Below are 18,907 nucleotides of genomic sequence, written 5' to 3'. Positions count from 1 at the left end.
AAAACTTTAATATTTTATGTTTTATACTTTTATATTTCATATGCCCATGTGTGTGTGTGTTGTCCACATTATTTTTGTGAAAACATTTTTCCTACCTACTGAATACAGAGCAGGGGTCCAGTCTGATCTAGCCTTGCACTGGAGTTAGACCCCACAGATACCAAATATGCTTGAATAGACAGATCTCTTGCACACAGTAGGTGCTCAACAATCGTCCGTATAAACACATGAACTTGAATGCTAGTGCGTGCAAGAAGGGACCTCAAGGTTTTAAGGTAGAAAACTGAGCCTAAGACATTTAACATTTTAGGGGCAAGACGTTGGTTATTTTCCCCGAGTTGTGAATTAGCTTACTGGCCAGTTGCTCCAAAGCGATCCAGATGACCATGCCTCGATCGTGGAAGAGAACAGTTTTTGAGGTATACCCCTCCCCCCCGGCCACCTGCTGGAGAAGTGGGGGTAACTCTCATCAACCCTGGAGCTCCTCCCACCCCTAACCCCCACTTTCACCCCTTTCTTCCCTGGGGCTAGACTGTTTCACCTCGTCTCCAGGCAACCGCCAGGCGCGAGGCGGGACGTCATTTCCTGAAGAGCCCGCACGGGGGGGAGGGGAGGGAGGGGGAGGGGCAAGGGGCGGGGCCTAGACTGGGCTGGCGACGGCGACAGCGACGGCGTCGGAACTCACTGGAAGATCGGCCCCGGGCGGCTCAACAGTTCTCAAAGTCCCGGCTCGCGGCCGCGCGGCTCCGTCTGCGCGCGGGCGGTGCAGGGGCGCAGGGGTCCCCGGGCTGTTTGCATCCCGGGGCTGCCTTGGACATGCCTCGCACCCCCTGCCGGACGTCCGCGCGGCTCCACCGGCTGCGATCCTGGAGACTCCGGGTCTAGAGCGCCCCCACCCCAATTTATGACTTCGGGGTCCCCCAGCCCGAGAGGAACAGGCGTCCCGGCTGGGGGAGCCCCGGGTATGGTGTGACGGGGCGGTCGGCTTTGCTGCACCCCTCCTCCCGGCTCTGGCCACTCGTGGTCTCTGTGCCCCTCAGAATGTAGCTGCTCTCTCCTCGTCCCCTCGGACTCCAGCCGCAGTCTCCGCGACCTCCGGGCTCCAGCCGCCAACTCCTTGTCCCTGGGGACCCCGCCGCCGTCTCCGCCTTGCCGTGACTCCAGCCGCTGTCTCCGCGTCCTCTGGACTCCAGTTTCGCGACCCCCTCGGTCTTCGCGCGCCCGGGAATCTAGCATTGGTCTCCGCGATCCCGCCCCAGGATTAAGGCACCTTTTCCGTGCCCTCCAAACCTAGACTCCAGCCTTCTCCAGGTCTTCCCGGATCCAGCCCCTGTCTCGGCAATCCCCCGGCGCCCCCCCACCCCGCCATCCTCAGCTCCCAGACCCAGACTCCAGCCGCGATCTCCGCGCTCCCGGGATCCAGCTGTCGCGCCAGTGCCGGCGAGTGCCGCGGGTGTCCCACCGCGCGCCCCGATTTCGTCCGGGCCTCGGCGGGGAGATGAACGCGCAGCTGGACGGCCTGTCGGTGGGCTCGTCCTCCACCGGCTCGCTGGGCTCGGCGGCCGGGGCGGGCGGCAGCGGGGGCGCGGGGCTGCGACTGCTGTCTGCCAACGTGCGCCAGCTGCACCAGGCGCTGACCGCGCTGCTGAGCGAGGCGGAGCGGGAGCAGTTCACGCACTGCTTGAACGCCTACCACGCGCGCCGCAACGTCTTCGACTTGGTGCGCACCCTGCGCGTGCTGCTGGACAGCCCGGTCAAGCGGCGCCTGCTGCCGATGCTGCGGCTGGTCATCCCGCGCTCCGACCAGCTGCTCTTCGACCAGTATACGGCGGAGGGCCTCTACCTGCCCGCCACCACCCCCTACAGGCAACCCGTCTGGGGCGGCCCCGACGGCGCGGGGCCCGGGGAGGTGCGCCTGGTGAGCCTGCGGCGCGCCAAGGCCCACGAGGGCTTGGGCTTCAGCATCCGCGGGGGCTCAGAGCATGGCGTGGGCATCTATGTGTCGCTGGTGGAGCCGGGCTCTCTGGCCGAGAAGGAGGGGCTGAGAGTCGGGGACCAGATTCTGCGTGTCAACGACAAATCCCTGGCCCGAGTGACCCACGCTGAAGCCGTCAAGGTAGGGCTCTGATTTGGGGTTGACTTCGGGGCAGAGTGGCGAAGCACCTCATATTAGTAGTAACTCCATGCTGTGTGTCCTTAGCCAAATCGCTTGACCTTTCTGGGCCCCGTTTTTCTTATAAGTATTTCCTTAAAACACGAACATCTAGGGTTTTTTGAGCAAATAGATACCAGGCACTTGGGACATAGTGATGGGTGAAAAGACATGGACCCTGCCTTCATGGGGCATAAAGGTTAGTGTGCGGGAGACAGGCATTATCAAACGCTCCTGCAAAGGTATGATTCCCACAAAGTGGGAAAAGGATTCTTATGAGCATTAAAAGAGGTACTGTGTCTGCTTGGCATATGGTTAGTAATCAGTGGGCGAGCTCCCCTTCTGCTGTTGTTATTCTCATTATTCTGGAGGCTTTTGCTCCTGAAAGTTTTGTTAACTCCAGAGTGGTCCAAGGAGGCTGTGCTGGTGACCCACAGAGGTCTGGCCTGACCTTGCTATTTATGGACCAGGCTGTGTATCCTGGGACAGGTCCCTCAGAACCTCTGGTTCTCCATTTGGACCATAAGTGTCCCTAACCTTGATGGAAAGGGGGTGTTTGCCTGAATGTCAAGAATAAATCTCCCACCCCCGGAGAGTAGTTGTGCTTTTTGTGTCTGTTAATTGAGAAAAATAACCTCATTACAACTAACTCTTAGGAATTTAACATGCTCTTTAAAGGAATGTATGTGTTTGCTAATCTCATGCCCAGGGCTGTTGAAAATCAGTTGAAGTAAGAGATGGGACAGTGTTTGGTTTATGTGTGGATTCAGCAGTGCTTTGCAGGTACATGCCCTGCGCATGCGCGCAAACACACACACATACACACACACGCACACACCACCTTTGTGTCAAGAAGTGAAGAGTTTTGGGGAAAAGGAACAGTGGCACAGTTTGCTTCTGCAAGGAAAATGCTTCCCAGGGGATTGGGCAGGCTTCTGACCCAGCTTCTCACCACCCATCCCTCATCCAAGTCTCTGGTCCCCTCCATGCAGGTGTTTGGACTCCAGCGGAGGGAACGCAGGCTGCTGGGAAACACTCAGGCAGCAGAGGTCCCTGGGCTGTTTCCCGTGTCTGTTAATGACCTGTGACCTGCTCTAGGTGCCTCTAGAGCTCATTTCCTGACTGTTCACCCAGGGCACAACCATCCTCTGACCTTGGCTTCCCTCTGCTTCCTGACCTATCTGCCCCTCAGGGAGGCCCCTGAGGATTTTAGAAACTTCCCTGCTGCTCCCAGAAAAAAGACTGACGAGTTCACACTGCTTGGGGGTACTGAGGATAAAGCTCCCTCTGGGTTTCCAGGCAAACATCCTCCTCTCTGTCTCCTCCCCACCCCCCAACAGTTCATCTCTTCCCATTATCTGACATTCCACATATTTTAAAAAAAGAAATAGTCCATTAGCCTTTGATCCTGAAAGGTCTGGAGTTCCCAGATGACAAATTTTTACTTGAAAGATATTTGATCCAAATGGTCATTTATAAACGTGGATTCAATTTTAGTGGCAGTTTAAAAGGACTCGGGTAGCTTAATCGTCAGGAGGTGATAGACTTCGGAAAGGCCTCAGGAAACCTGGGCGTTAAAAACACCAAGTGCCCCTTCAGTTCCTACCCCAGACTCAGCCACACCTCTGAGACTGGAGACGCTCCAGAGTTTCCGTTGTGCCCTCCCCATCTGTCGATGGCGCCCTGCATCTTCTCCCCAACCTCCCTCCACTACACCAAAGTGCTGCTGCCCCCGGGCACCAGGCCTTCGCTTGTGTAAACTTACTCTTGTTGCCTCCGGAGTCAGACTTAAACTCACTGGGCATAGCTTTTGAAGCTCCAGAACTCCCTTGCCGAAGGGAGGGGTTGATCAGAGCGGAACAGCCCTTGGACAGGTGGGAGCCAGTGGGAGCCAGGCAGTTCCTTGTCCCTGAAACTTTCCCTGCACAGGCTGGGGGAACACCATCCTCTTGGGTGACCCGCTTCCTCCCGACCAACGCCAGACGTTTAACCTGCCTGGAACACACCCCTTTAGACCCTTCAGAAGCAACAGGCAAATGAGCAGCTCTGTGTCACCTTAACTCCAGGGACGAGAGGGGGACGGACTTTCCATGGGTGGAATTTAAAACGGAGGAGGCGGAACCTCATCTCAGAGGCCTCAGGAGCCCTAGGCATGCAGGATGGGCGGGGATTTCAGGGACAGTTTAGAACACGTGCAGCTATTGACACATTTCCACAAAATTCAGGGTGCAGAGTCCCCTTAACTGAAAGTCCAAGGAGGCCCCAGCTTCTCCAAATTGGGAGGCCCCACTTTGCTGCCCTTAATCAGGATTTCTGCACTGCCAGCCCCTCTTTAAAAGCTATGGTGTAGGGATTTTTTAACTTCGGGTTTTATTCAAATGGCATCAGTGTTTCTGCTTCTGTCCTTTTCCTGTTCCAGGATACCACATTGCCTTTAGTAGGAGATATGTTTTCCTTTTTCCTCTTCAATTGTATTCATTTATTTTTTGCTTCCTCCCACAGTTTTATTGAAGTGTAACTAACTGGCAAGTAAAAACTATATATATTTAAGGTGTGTTGTTGCATGCTAAGTTGCTTCAGTCATGTCCTGACTCTTTGCGACCCTATGGACTGTAGCCTGCCCCGCTCCTCAGTCAATGGGATTCTCCAGGAAAGAATACTGGAGTGGGTTATTTAAGGTATACAATGGAATGTGGGATATTTGATCACCTTTATATTGCAAAATGATGACCACAATTAAGCTAATTCACATATCCATCACTTTACATGTTATTTTATTTCTGTGGTAAGAACACTTAAGATGTAAACACTTAGAAAACTTTAAGAATACAATTTAGAATTATTATTAATAAATGTGGTCACCTTGCTGTGCATTAGATCCCCAGAAGCTACTCATAACTGGAAGTTTCTACCAATATCTCCCGTTTTCCACCAACCCTAGACCCTGGTAACCACCATCCTCCTCTCTGCTTTCGTGAGCTCAACGTTTTTATATTCCATTTATAATTGAAATCATACAATATTTTTCTGTGTCTGGCTTGTTTTACTTAGTATGCCCTCCAGGTTCATCTGTGTTGTCACAAATGCAAGATTTCCTTTTTTAGTGGCTGAATAATATTCCACTGTGTGTAAATATATGCCACCTTTACCTTCTCTGTTCACTGTCAGTAGACACTTGCCTATTGAGGCAATATGGCTTCAGTTTTAAATCTTTATTTTTCTTCTGCAGGTAGAAAGGGGGAAAAGATCCTCTGAGCTTCTCAAAGGAGAGAATGTGCGCGTGCACACCTGTGTGTGTGTGTGTGTGTCAAAATAAAATTAAATTTTAGAAATCAGGTTACTTAATAGTTTATGAATCAGAGAGGGTCACCTCCTTTCAGTGAACAGAGGAGATTGAATATACAAAGGTTCTTCCACTTCTCTGTCTGACAAATCAAGTATCCACCGTTACAGCGAATTTAGGGAGGACTTTATCCTCTGTCTGCTGAAGCTCCCAGCCCTCTCTTGAAGCCTATTTGCTAAATCAGCAGTGACAGGCGCAGATAAGGCAAGCCATTTACTATTTGCAATTATGTTGAAACGTTGGATTTTTGAAAAGTCTATCTTGAACGAACAGGAGCCAAGCCAACACTAACAAAAAAGAAGACCTTTCAAAGATTTTCAGCCAAAAATGCTTGATAAATTGGCCATGAAGTCCCCAGGCCAAGGATGCTGTATTGGACTCTGCTGCACATTTGCTGTGTGACCTTGGGCCAGTCACGGACCCTCTCTGGGTCCTGGGTGGATGAGCCAGGGACTGCCCAAGGTCCCTTCCAGCTCAGACAATCTGTGGTTTGCTTCATATGTACCACCCAGAAGGCATTTAGAAGTCTAACTCGGTGGGGGTTTCTTTGTTCTTTTGGAATTGCTTTCGTTTAAGGCAGAGTAAAGGAAGTTGGCTAAGGATTGGAAGACAAGTATCTTGGCACTTTTGGGTAGCCTGCTACGAAATTAAAAAAATGGTGGGTTACACATTGTGCTGATAGGAACTTGACTGCTCCCCTCAGCCCAGGAACATTAGCCCTTGTGACATTCCAGGGTACATGAGAAAGCGACAGTTAGATTGTGGCATGCACAGCACCACCCTGCGAGTATTCAAAATCAAATTCACTCACCCGCTTGGCTTGCTTTCTGAGTCCCTGATTCATCGGGTAGTAGAAATGGAGGGGTATCTATGTGTTACTGGGATGTGTCTATGAATGCTTGAGTTGCATCTCGATAAAAATTAAACAGCTTTATTACAGTCTCTGATTTTCCACCCCCCACCACCGCTGGGTACATCCAAGGAGCATATTAGAATTTGAAATGTTCCAGAAGTTTAAAGCAGGGGCTGGCCCTTTCATTTAATTAGAGTTATCCCACCCTCCCTTCCTTTGCATAATAACCCAGGGAGAATCTGCCCATAATAATATGTTATTGTATTTGGTCCGGCACATTCTAAACGACACATTTGTCATTTTCACATTGTACACGGTTAGCTGAAGCCATGACAAATTATTGCCGCTTCCAACTTGGTGTCTGAAACGCAGCTCCTCCTTCCCTATCTCATTCCTGTCTTCCAGTTTGGAAAACCCTGGCTAATGTGTTCATGAGGACACACAGACTTTCCTTTGGCCCTGCATTCATTCTTGGGTCCTCTGAGTCCTGCCAGCCATGACATGTGAAAGCTTACTATTAATAAAACCTTTATTGAATAGATGTTTGCTTGCTGGATCCAGAGTGTGATGCAGTACCTTGAGAGAGTCCATTTCTTTAATTTAACCTTGTGTATTTATTTGGCTCAAGTAGATCCTGAAGGCTTTAGAAAATGATGGTGCCTTTCAACTGGTTATTTACTGTTCAAATCAAAGGAGCATTTTGCAAGGTAGAAGAGAACACTTTTTTTTTTTTTCAGAATTGTTATTTTTATAGTAGACGATTCCTGCCTCCTGACTTAAGCTGGACAGGAAACAGATAGTAATCACTCCAGTGCTAGCTTCTTGTTTCTCTGCCACCCCACCCCCTCCCGACCAACGGCAATGTTTATTACCTGCCACAGATTCATCATGTGGATGGAGCTGCCAAGATAAGTATGATCCTTTAACCCTCGACCAATTGGATTCTGTCCGTGTTGTTGCCTCCCACATCCGCCTGCCTCCAGCCACAGGGCACACAGCCTGTATGCACCTGTCAAACGCACGCAGCCCCTCGCCTGCCTGTCTGCTCGTGCTCACCGCACACATGCTTCTCCGAGTCGTAATCCCCTCGCCGTCCTTCAGAGGGCTTTGCACTGAAGCAGTCATCCATGGGGATTAGGCTCCAACTGGCTTTCCCGCAAGGTTCTTTGATGACCTGGAAGGACAGCGTCTGGTCTCCACCGTTTAGGGACTCCAGACCAGAGGCTCTGATGGGAAGAATGGCATTTCATGGCTAGAGGTAGCTGGAGGCTGCAATACAGATCTTTCAAAGCCAATTCTTTTTCTTTCTGTTTCTTTAAAAAACCCCAAGCAAGAATCTGATGTTAACATAGAGCTCACAAGGAGTTCTAATTGCACCCCCCAGGGTGGGGGCCACCTTTTCAAGATTCCTGGGCTGCAGACGTTGCCATTTTACTTTTCCAGCAGGGCGGATGGAAAGGGTGCAAAGAGCAGGAAACAGACTCTGCATTCCGCTCCTGTGCACTCCTGGCATCACTGCAGGAGGCAGCCCCTTGGGGCTTGTATTTTAACTTTGCATCACCAGAACACTGTTGGGAAGAGAAGAGGCTTAGTGTGCCTGTACTGTTTGCTTCATGCTTTCTGCCCCCCAGGGGAGGCAGGGAAGTCGGGAGCCTGGTGCTCAAGGAGGTAAAACTGACTAGGCTGGAGTCACCAATGGGATCAGGACTTCAGTGGCCCTTTTGCCTTACCTCCCTACCCTGGAACTCAGCCCTAGGGTTAAACAGCCATCCACAAAGAAGGCAGTGCCAGCCCTCTGCTGGAAGGCAGGCAAAAGGCACATTTTGTGCCTGACATTCAGGGGGTCTTTCAAAGGCTTCATTCGACCAAGTGGGGAGTCTGATGCTCACACATCTAGAGAAAGCAGCATGTTTTAGTCCTCCTGTTTCAGGCACAGTCTTTTGTCCACAGGTGCTCTGAACAGCACTTACTGCACCCAGGCTGGTACTTGGAAATCAGAGATGAATGTATACAGCCTTTGCCCTCAGGGAGTCATGAGGGAGACTTGGAACTACTCATAGGCACAAGACACCAAGTGTTTTAAGAGCTGTGATACCGGCCTGCCTCTGCCTCCCTGCCACCCTCTCCAAAGGCATCGCCGGCTTCCACACTCCCCCGCATCCATCCTCATAACCTGCTTCAATTTCCTTCAGCACACTTGTCACTACTAGAAGGACATTTTAACTGTTTATCATCTGCTTTCCCCACTGTGCGTAAGCTCTGTGAGAACCGAAATTTGATCTGCATTGCTCACTCACATACCCCAATACCTCCACGGTGACTGGTGCAGAGTAGGTGTTTTAATACATAAATAAATATTTGCTGAATGAATGGAATGTTCTTACTACGAATGCCATGCTGGAGAGTTCAGGACACCTTGGTTCTTGAGTGTAATAGCTTAAGAAAGTCTGGGGGTTGCAGTGTAGTGGGTGCTGAATAGAAAACTCAAGGAAAGCCATCGACTCTAGTGTTGTGTGCCAGGAAATCAGCTGTGTGGCTGCAGGCAGGTCATGTGTCTCTCTGAACCTCAGCTTTGCAACTGTGAAATGGGCATAGCTACCGCGAACGAGTTGAACGTACCTTAGCCACTAAACAACAACAGCAATCTCCCACCTGCCTCCTTCCCAGGGCTGTAGGGATCAAATGACTGAACAAGTGTGAAAACATTGGTAAGTAGGAAACTGTTTCAATGAAAAGTCTTTAAAAAAGTGTAGTCTGACTTGGTGGGCAGTAGCTTTTCCTGTCCTCTACCCTCCCAAGTCTACCCTATGAGACCCCTTCGGTTATTTCATTTGTCACTTTGCTCTTAATTTTAAAATCACATTCCCCAAAAGTGGGTTATTTCCACAGCCTGACTGTGTGAGCTTCCAAAATAGAACCATTTATGCATTCTGAAGCAATCAATGAACCAATTTCGGGTGAGATATATCTTCTGTATCTTCTGGTTTTTTGTTATTAAAAAAAAAAAAAGAAACACTGTTCTGGTGGGTTTCAAGAAACCTCAGCATTTTAGGTGAAGGGCAAGTTTCTGTTAATCACATGTGTGTTTCAAAGCTGCTTTATCTGAGAATGCATAATTTCTTTTTTTTTCCCTTCTTCTTCTTTTCCAGTCCCAGCCCCTTTGCCTCCTTCCCCCTTTGAGACTTTGTGTTCCTGCTGCTAAATTGGCTGTGGCTTTGCTTCAGCTGGCAGCCAGTTTCATAGTTATTTTTCCTCTCTACCTGAGTTTTCATAATATCAGCATCCTCTCAACTTTGAGTGCAAAGCAAATACATCAGCCTCCCATAAACAGGTCCCAAGATGTCCTCTTTACAGGACTTTAAAGATGCAGGCTACAGGGAAGAAGAGAGTACAGTGACATCAAAGGGAGTTTTCAAACACCCAGGAGTTGGGGCCTTAGAAGAGGTGATTCACAAATTAACAAGCCCCCATTGTTCAGTTGCTAATTTGTGTCTGACTTTTTTGCGACCCCATAGACTGTAGCCCCATCAAGCTCCTCTGTCCTTGGAATTCTCCAAGCAAGTATACTGGAGTGAGTTGCCATTTCCTTCTCCAGGGGAGCTTCCCTGGCCAGGGATCGAACCCATATCTTCTGCATTGGCAGACAGATTCTTTACCACTGAGCCACCAGGGAAGCCCAGCAAGCCCCCTAGGCAATTCTTAACCACTCTGAAGTTTGGAAAGCCTGTCTTTCTTTTGGATTCCACCCCTCCTCCCCTCCCTACCCCCATTTATCCACACAAAGATTTGATCAGAGACTTGGATCCACCCTGTCCCCATCTTTAACTATTTCAGAGCACAATCCCAGATGTGCAAGGTCAGCTGATAAATTGGAAAATCAAGGGAAGGGAGGTCTGTACCCAAGAGGCAGCTTTTGGAGATGGACCTGGGTTCATCTGAGAGTGTACTTGGTTGTGACCTTGGGCAGCTAACTCCCTTTGCCTCTCTGTGACTCAGACTCCCCCACCGGTGAGCCCGGCTCACTGCCCTCACGAACAGGTTACTGACACTGTTGCACATCAAAAGTTTGAGAAATAAGGCCGTGGAGGTCCCACTGCAAGAAGTGAAATGGAAAATGTTATCGACTGAATTTGCTTGGCTTTGACAGTTTTTTGTTGTGCCTGTTTTTTTTTTTTTTTTTAAAGCAAAAATATACTTGGCAGAAAATTTTGGAACTTGAGGCTCTCGTGTTCCATCGTAACTGTTTGAATTGCAGGGTCATTTACTAAATGTAATCAATGTTCCCACATAGACAGAGTTTCTTTAAAAATGTATTTGCTCCTATCTGGATGTCAGCATCTGCGTTTTCATTTTGCAGCAGTCATCAGGCCCAGGTGTTGAGTGGAATTGTATGTCTCGACCTCCCTTAAAAATGTGAGGAGGCAAGATAGATGCGTGGCCCAGAGGCCAGTGTGTGACAGCCCCCCTGGTCAGCTGCATCCCCAGCCTTGTTCCCCAGCATCCTTCCCTGATGGGCTCCCCAGGGGCCCTGATGAGTAGGTGGAGGAGATAAAGCTGTTTGCAGAACCCATTTAAGCAGTTAATACAGGTGAAAGTGGTAATTTGACAACAAGGGCATCCACTCTTAATAAAAAAAACCCTCTGCAGTTTATTTGAACCACTTCTGAAATGGTGTTCTAGGCTTCACTAAGAGGTTTCTGATTAATAAGAGAATAGAAAAGTGATCCAGCTATCAGAAACTTTGCTCATAAGTCCCTGGGGATGGGTTTTCCTTCTTCCATTTCTGTCCTGCCAGACCCAGATAGAGGGTGTGGGGTCCTTTGGTGTGTCTGGACTCAGCATCATCTTTATCCTTTTCTTCTTCTCTCTTCTTCCTCCTTCCTGTTTCTTCTTGGGTTCCCCAGCCCTCTCCCAGATTTTTTCCCCAACTCTCCTGAACCATCTCCCCCTTCCAAGAGTTCCTCCAAATCCTGACATTTTTTAAGTCAACGGGGCATATCAGAATGTTTAGGTCACCCACAGATTCCTTCCTCTTTCTCCCCAAATGTCTGTCTCTTCACCCATCTTCTACCTGTGTCGTCTCTGAACAGGATCTGTTCCTCCCTTTAGTGTATTTATTTTTACTTACGTTTTCAGCTCTTCTGTATTATTGGCCTGGAAGCCCTGGCTTATCTCTGACCCTCTGATGGCACCTCTCTGCTGTTGTTCAGTCACTCAGTCGTGTCCGACTCTTTGTGACCCCGTGGACTGCAGCATGCCAGGCTTCCCTGTCCTTCACCATCTCCAGGAGCTTGCTCAAACTCATGTCCACCAAGTCGGTGATGCCATCCAACCATCTCATCCTGTCATCTCCTTCTCCTCCTGCCCTCAGTCTTTCCCAGCCTCAGGGTCTTTTCCAGTGAGTCGGCTCTTTGCATCAGGTGGCCAAAGTATTGGAGCTTCAGCTTCAGCATCAGTCCTTCCAATGAATATACAGGGTTGATTTCCTTTAGGATGGACTAATCTGATCTCCTTGCAGTCTCAAGCATCTTCTCTGACACCACAGTTCGAAAGCTTCTCCATGATCCCTGTCGTGGATTGCGCCTGCTCGTGGTGAGTTCGACTCTCCGGCCTGACCTCTCTCCAGCAGGTCTCAGACCACTCCCCCCGACCCCTATCACCACTGCCAAACGGCAGAGGCCTCCCTGCTGTCCGCCTGTCTGTCTCCCATCTTGCTCATCTACTCGCCAGTCCATTCCACGTCCTGGACGCAAAGTGAACTTTAGAAACTTGGGTCTGCCTAGCGCCTCACAGTGGAGCTGGGAACCTGTGGGGCAGAGGCTGAGCTCCTGACCCTGACGTTTGGGCTGCTCATGATCCGATCCTTTCTTACCCACAGACAGTCCTTTTCCCCAGCTGTGCCAGAGTGTAGTTCACACTGGGTCAGACAAGCAGCAAGGCTCCGTTTCTCTCCTCCCATGGTCCTATGGCCCCTGTGCCTCCCCCTAGAAGACCTGCCGGCCACAGGCAGCTACTCCATCTATGGGAAACCTTCTCTTCTCCCCTCTGCTTCCTCTGGGTGGTGGCCTCCTTTTCTCTCATCATTACAGAGTATGTATTTCCTAGTGTTGCTCTGTGAACAGTAATAACCTTTGTATATATAAAATTCATTGACCATCACAACAGCCTTATTAATAGGCACCATGTTTTTCACTTAATTTTGCAAAACTGCCAAGAATTTGTCACTTGCCTGTTGTCACCAAGATGGAAAATGGCAAAGCCAGGATTTAAACCCAGGTTTTGTCCATTTGAGGGACTGTGACCATCACCCCAACACCAGAGAGAGGGAGCAGCCTACTGTGCTTGAATCTGGGCTCTGGAGTCAGACATTCTGGGTTCCAAGCTCAACTCTGCCACTTTGGACCTGTAGGGTCTTGAACAAACTTCTTAACCTTTCTGATTTTCAGATTCCTTTTCCATAAAATTGTGATGAAAAGAGTAGTCAAATGGCAGACAAGTTACTAAGCTTCTGTGTTCCTTCTCTGTTCAATTTCCTCCATATTGATGGCCGTACAGGTAATGTATTGAAGCACCGCCCGTATCTATTCATTCGAACACTGTATGATTACCCACTGGGTTGGGGTCTGTTTTCCTGCCAAATGATGTTCTACTTGGTATAAAACATGTAACACAAGATGCTTACAAGCTTGCAATACTGAGCACACTAATACGTATGGCCACATGGAGGGTCTTCCGTGTGGCTCCAGAAACTCTGCCGGGGCTTCGCATATTGACTTTTCACACAGTCCCCAGGGAGAGGAAACAGCATCTGGAATAGGAAGTGATCGACTGCCTGCATACAGATGGGAGGTGGCAGGCCTAAGATCTGAACCCAGGTCTTTCTGCCTCCAAAGCATTGCTCACAGCCACTGCCCTCGACAGCTTCTATTAATAACTGAGAAGCGGGGTGCATGAGCTATGGTGCTGGTCAGAGCTGGGTCAGTAAATGTACGTCTTTCCCCCAGTTTTTTCCACTTAGCAAGAAAAGCCACAAGGAGCCAGACAACCCAGGCCGTGGCCGCCCTACCCCTTCCCAGGAAGTCTTTATGCGTGTCATTTACTAGATGGCAGCTACAGAGGTGGCACGGCCACGCTGCTTCTTTCCTTGTCCCTTCTCTCATCCCTCTCACTATGCCCTGGTCTTTGTCAGGATTTTATTTTGTGCATTGTCTATGGAAATTCCTTAAATAGATAACTGTGACCTCAACTCCACCCCCATTAGGATAAACCCGTAACTTATGAAATCCTCTCACTGACTGGTGGAGGCTTGAATCTGTCTTGCTGTCTGCCCTCTGGGGAGGATGAGGACAGAGTCTGCCGGGCCTTGCGTAGAAGACTGGTGGCTGCCAGCCCCATCGCAGACTGGGTGCGTCAAAGGCCATTTTCTTTAGCTCATAGGAAACAGGAGCAGAGGAGTCTGTCTGAGCTTTTAAAATACCAATGTGTATGTGTGTGCACAAGTGTGTGTGTTTTAATTACCTAAGAGAGATAGGTTCCATTTAGAAAACTTAGAAACTCAGAAAAACACAAAGGAAGAAACCCCAAATCTTGATAATCCCCCCTTAAACCATCACTGTGGACAATTGATTCCTGTCTTTCCAGTCCCCTGTGTGTCTGTGCCTGTAAATTTGCCCTGGGAACCTCCTAGAAAACTGCCATTCTGAACATAGTCATGAAGCCTGCCTCTTTCACCAGACAATGTATCACAAACGTTTTTTTTTCCCACCTTGATAAATATTTCTTCAAAATGATTTTTAATGCTTGCATAATATATCACGACAAAGAGATACATGATTTATTTAACCAATTTCTTCTTGTGGACTGTTTTTTTTTTTAAAGCTTTATCTTTATTTCTGCTTTAAACATCCTTGTACATTAATATTGAAGCGCATCTCTAATAATTCTTTGGACTGTCTTTCTGGAGGTGGCATTGGCTCCGGGAATAGGCAGATTTTTCAGGCTTCTTAACTGTTGCCAAAGTGCTCTTGGGGAAGAGTTTGTTTTTTTACAGTCCCTCCTCCAACATTAGCAGTGTATGAGATGCCTCATTTTCCCCCAGCCTTGCCAACACTGGATATCATATTCCTTTTCCATTTTTGCCAATCTGATAGACAAAATGTATCCTCCTCTAATTTATATAATATCCTACTCTAATTTATATAATGAAGTTGAACCCCTTTGCATATTTAGTGTTTGTATAGCTGTATATACATACATAGGGGTTTCCAAAGTGGTTCAGTGGTAAAGAATCTGCCTGCCAATGCAGGAGATGTGGGTTCCATCCTTGGGTCGGGAAGATCCCCTTGAGAAGGAAATGTCAACCCACTCCAGTATTCTTTCCTGAAAAAGTTTGTGGACAGAGGAGCCTGGTGGGCTACAGTCTATGGAGTCGCAGAGTCAAATGCAACTGAGCCACCGAGCACACACACGTACATATAAATGGTATATAGAATATATCATATATTAAATACATATATACATAGATAATTGCTGTTTGTTTAGTTGCTAGTCTTGTTGGACTCCTTGTGACCCCATGGACTGTAGTCCACCAGGCTCCTCTGTCCGTGGGATTTCCCAGGCAAGAATATTGGAGTAGTTTGCCATTTCCTCCTCCAGGGGAATATTCCAGACCCAGGGATTGAACCTGCATCTCCTGCATTGTCAGGAAGATTCTTTACCACTCCCCATCCGTGTATCCACTTGTACACCGAGAAAATGATATTGATAGAAACTGATTTTCCTGATGGATGGATGTGCTATGGACATTGATTCTGGACAGCAGACAGTCCATTGCAAACCCATCGAGGTGCATCTCATGATTATATCTATGACTCCTAGAATCTTGTTAGTTCCTCCTTAAAGGAAAAAAAGAAAAGAATAAAGAGACAAAATTTAAGAGAACATTTGTAAAGCAATTCACTTAAATTATAAGAGACTAAAAGCCAGGCTTAGTGGATAATTGAAGAATTGCATTAAAAAGGAATCAATATTTTCTGGAATTGGCTCTGTCCTCATCTTGTGAGATGTTTTGCAAAGGGAGGGTCACTCCGTCACTATCTTCTTGTAAATTTCTCATGGCATTATCCCCAAAGACAGCACTTTTTTCCCTCTCTTTGATCCTCCATGTTTTTCCTTTTTTCCCCAGCCTTAGCTCACTCAGACATTTAGGAGTAAAGACGCTGGAGAGCAGAGGCTTTGAAATGTCAGGTGCCTGTTCCAGCCTTTGGGATCCTGGCATTCTCAGCACTGGAGCAAAGATTTGCTTCTGTATCTTCACACTGGAGCCTTTGGAGAAGGTCAAACTTATAAAGAAAAGAGAAAGAGGAGGGGATGCACAGTTGATTTTGGAAAATCTAGTTAGGTTCCAAGGCAAATCTAAACATCATTAAGAAAACTGCAAAGGGGGGAAGAAGATGTCAGCTAGTCATCACTTCTCTACCCTCTCCCCTGGCCTGTATCTGTATGCATTCACATTTTCCCAATGGTTTAGTTACCTTCCTCCTTTCATGTTTGCTTCCTACGTATGTTGTCATGGCACCTCCTGACCTTTATGTGGAGCTACGTTTCTGGGAGGTCGTTCGGTTGGGCTCACACAGCTGCTCTGCAGTTCAGTTGCTTTTCCCTGGATGCAGCAGCTCAAGGTGGTGAAGTGGCCTCAAAGAGCCAGAACGGATGGGCCATGTCAGGGCTCGTCTTGGTCTCGATCTAGCCCCCAGTGGGCATGCAGACCTCAGGTACATGACAATGAAGCTGACCTTCTTGGAGACAGAGTGAAATCTTACCACACTGCCACCCAATTGATGTCAACATTCCACAAGAATTTAGAATGACGATGTTTGGACTTCTGTTTGTAAATGACGTGCATTCTTAGACCAAAGTCAGCAGCAGCAAAGGATTTCTGAGAGGTGGAGGAAGATAGAGGTTGGATGAGAAAGCCCAGTTACTGCCCAAGTGTCTGTGAAAAGTATCTCTGCTTCCAACTGCATGTGGAGGAGATCTAATCGTCGAGATGGCCTTTAGCATTCATTCATCCGCTTGGCAGTTGTTTTATTGAGCACCTCCTATGTGATTGGTGTGATTGAACATCCTCTTTATTTATTTTAAACTTTTTATTTTGTATTGGGGTCTAGCCAGTTAACAACGTTGTGGGAATTTCAAGTGACCAGCGAAGGGACTCAGCCAGACATCAGCCAGACATCAGCCAGACATATACATGTATCCATTCTCCTCCAAACTCCCTGTTCATTTATTTTTAAAAATCGAGAGAATCTATTATCTTCATGAAAGAATAATAGAAGATAAATTTCCAGGAGTGAGGTTGGGGATGCAAGAAGTAGAAGTGAGCAAAGAAATGGTTAACACTTTCTTTTAACTCTTTGAATCCCATTTGTGTGCGTGTGTGCACTCAGTCATGTCTGACTCCTTGAGACTCTGTGGACTGTAGTCCGCCAGGCTCCTCTGTCCAGGGGATTTTCCAGGCAAGAATACTGGAGTGGGTTCCATTCCCTGACCCAGGGATCGAAACTGCATCTCCTACGTTGGCAGGAGGGTTCTTTACTGCTGAGCCACTTGGGAAGCCATGTATCCCATTTACTTATTTGTTAATATATTTGTAATTAATATTACGTCCTGTTTCAAAAATAACTGAGTGAATTAACCTAAAAAGCTTATTGTGAAAGAGGCAGAGAGATCAGAAACAATATTGGAAAGTGTATTGTGTGTGTGTGTTAACACACATAGGCATGTGCAAGGTGTTGCCTTTATAGGATTGATATTACATATTCAAATGGAATTCTGAAATTCCTAGTAAAACCAAGGCAAAAAGAGAAATTAATACATTCTTTCAGGTTCTATAGAAAACTCACTGGTACCTTGGCAGAGGTAAAAACTCCTCACTGGCACTCAATTTCAAGAGGAAGGAGGTCAATTTCAGGAGGAAAGCAATTTTAGTTGTATTTTTCAGTGTCTCTCATTTTACGTGGGATCACCCACAGTCTCCTATCTTTCATATTTACTGATTTACATATTTACTGTTACATCTGATCACTGATACATTTGGTCACATCTATGACCAAACCAGAATCTCCTGTCTTCTCTGTTGTGAAAGATGTTGATAAAATAATCACTTATAGGTAAGTTGAGTATGTTGAGGTAGGGCTTCACCAGTGGCTCAGCAGTAAAGAATCTGCCTGGAGTGCAGGAGATGCCGGAGACTCGGGTTCAATCCCTGGATCAGGAAGATCCCCTGGGTAGGGCATGGCAACCCACTCCAGTATTCTTGCCTGGAGAATCCCATGGACAGAAGAGTCTGGTGGGCTATAGTCCATAGGGTCTCAAAGAGTGAGACACGACTGACGCAATGGAGCATGCATGCACGTAGAGATATGAACATTCAGGGACAGGAAGCAGAACATGTAAGTAGCTTGGAGCTCTTGATACTATAAAAAGGCCAGGTGGCAGGGCAGGAGAGGAGGCCAGCTGGGCAGCAGGGTTGGTTGTGCAGGCTGGAGAGGCACTGGGAGGGTTTGGGGCAGGGCAGGGACAGGGCCCACTTCATTTTAAAAGGATGTCCAGATTGCCCTGCACAGACTAATTTTGGAGGCTGGGAGAGGAGGCTGGAAAGCTGTTGCAGTTAGTGGTCCCTGTGAGAGGTGATAATTAACACAGATAAAACGTGGTGCAGAGGAAGGAGCTCTGAAGACAGAGTGTTAATTAGGGCTTTACTTTCTCATGACATTAAAATATGCCACAGAGAGACGGAGTCCACACGCCAGTTTCCGCCCTCCCTCCAAGTGGAGCTGAGCAGAGAGGGTCTTTCCAGTGTCTGTGGCTGCACCTGGGACCAGCTCAGGGTTCAAGAGGCCAAGGTGTCTCATTTACTTGCAACCTGTAAGTCCAAGCCCCCTTTTCAGGCCCTCTCCTTGTCCATCTTATGTGGCTTTGACATATGGTTGGCCTTGTGTTATCTGAACTTACTTAAAAAAAAAAAAATTTATCTGGCTGTGCTGGGTCTTAATTGCAGCAAGCAGAATCTTTTAGTTGTGGAATGTGGGATCTACTTCCCTGACCAGGGATCGAACCTGGGCCCTCTGCACTGGGAGCCTGTAGTCTTAACCACGGGACCACCAGGGAAGTCCCTATTTGAACCCTCTTGAACTACTGGTAAAAGATACATGAGTTTGAAGAATCCAAGATTCAAGTTCAAGCCTTGCCTCTCTTCCTCTTTCTGACCTTGCATAAGACACTTGACCACCCAGAAGTCTTTCTTCATAGGTGCAGTGGGAAGAATATAACTCTTAGTCATCACTGTAATTTGCTGTGATCAATAATGTTAAGCATCGTTTACTGGGCACTTGCTATGCACCATGCCCAGTGCAAGATGTCTTGTGTCCAGTATCTTGTCTGTCCTCCTTTTGTCCACTCAACTCCGTGATGGTAGGCATGAATAACCCCACTTAACAAGTGAGAGGCCTTCCCTGGTGGCTCAGCAGTGAAAGAATTTGCCTGCAATGCCAGAGAT

The 18,907-nt window shown here is 47.9% G+C and overlaps 1 protein-coding gene across 2 annotated transcripts in view; it reads left to right on the top strand.

Moving 5' to 3' along the window:
* Positions 1-1,281: 1,281 nt before the first annotated feature.
* WHRN (whirlin) overlaps positions 1,282-18,907 on the top strand; it is a 90,921-nt gene continuing 73,295 nt past the window's right edge. For both annotated transcript variants that reach the window (XM_055579447.1, XM_055579448.1), the window contains exon 1: positions 1,282-2,116. In XM_055579447.1, the coding sequence (XP_055435422.1) occupies positions 1,499-2,116 (618 nt within the window). In that variant the 5' untranslated portion in view covers positions 1,282-1,498. The remainder of the gene's footprint in view (positions 2,117-18,907) is intronic.

This window comes from Bubalus kerabau, chromosome 4, assembly GCF_029407905.1.
Source record: "Bubalus kerabau isolate K-KA32 ecotype Philippines breed swamp buffalo chromosome 4, PCC_UOA_SB_1v2, whole genome shotgun sequence".
In the NCBI taxonomy this organism is placed as follows: Eukaryota; Metazoa; Chordata; class Mammalia; order Artiodactyla; family Bovidae; genus Bubalus; species Bubalus kerabau.
Note: the sequence above shows the minus strand (reverse complement) of the source record. Positions and strands in the feature narration are given on the sequence as shown.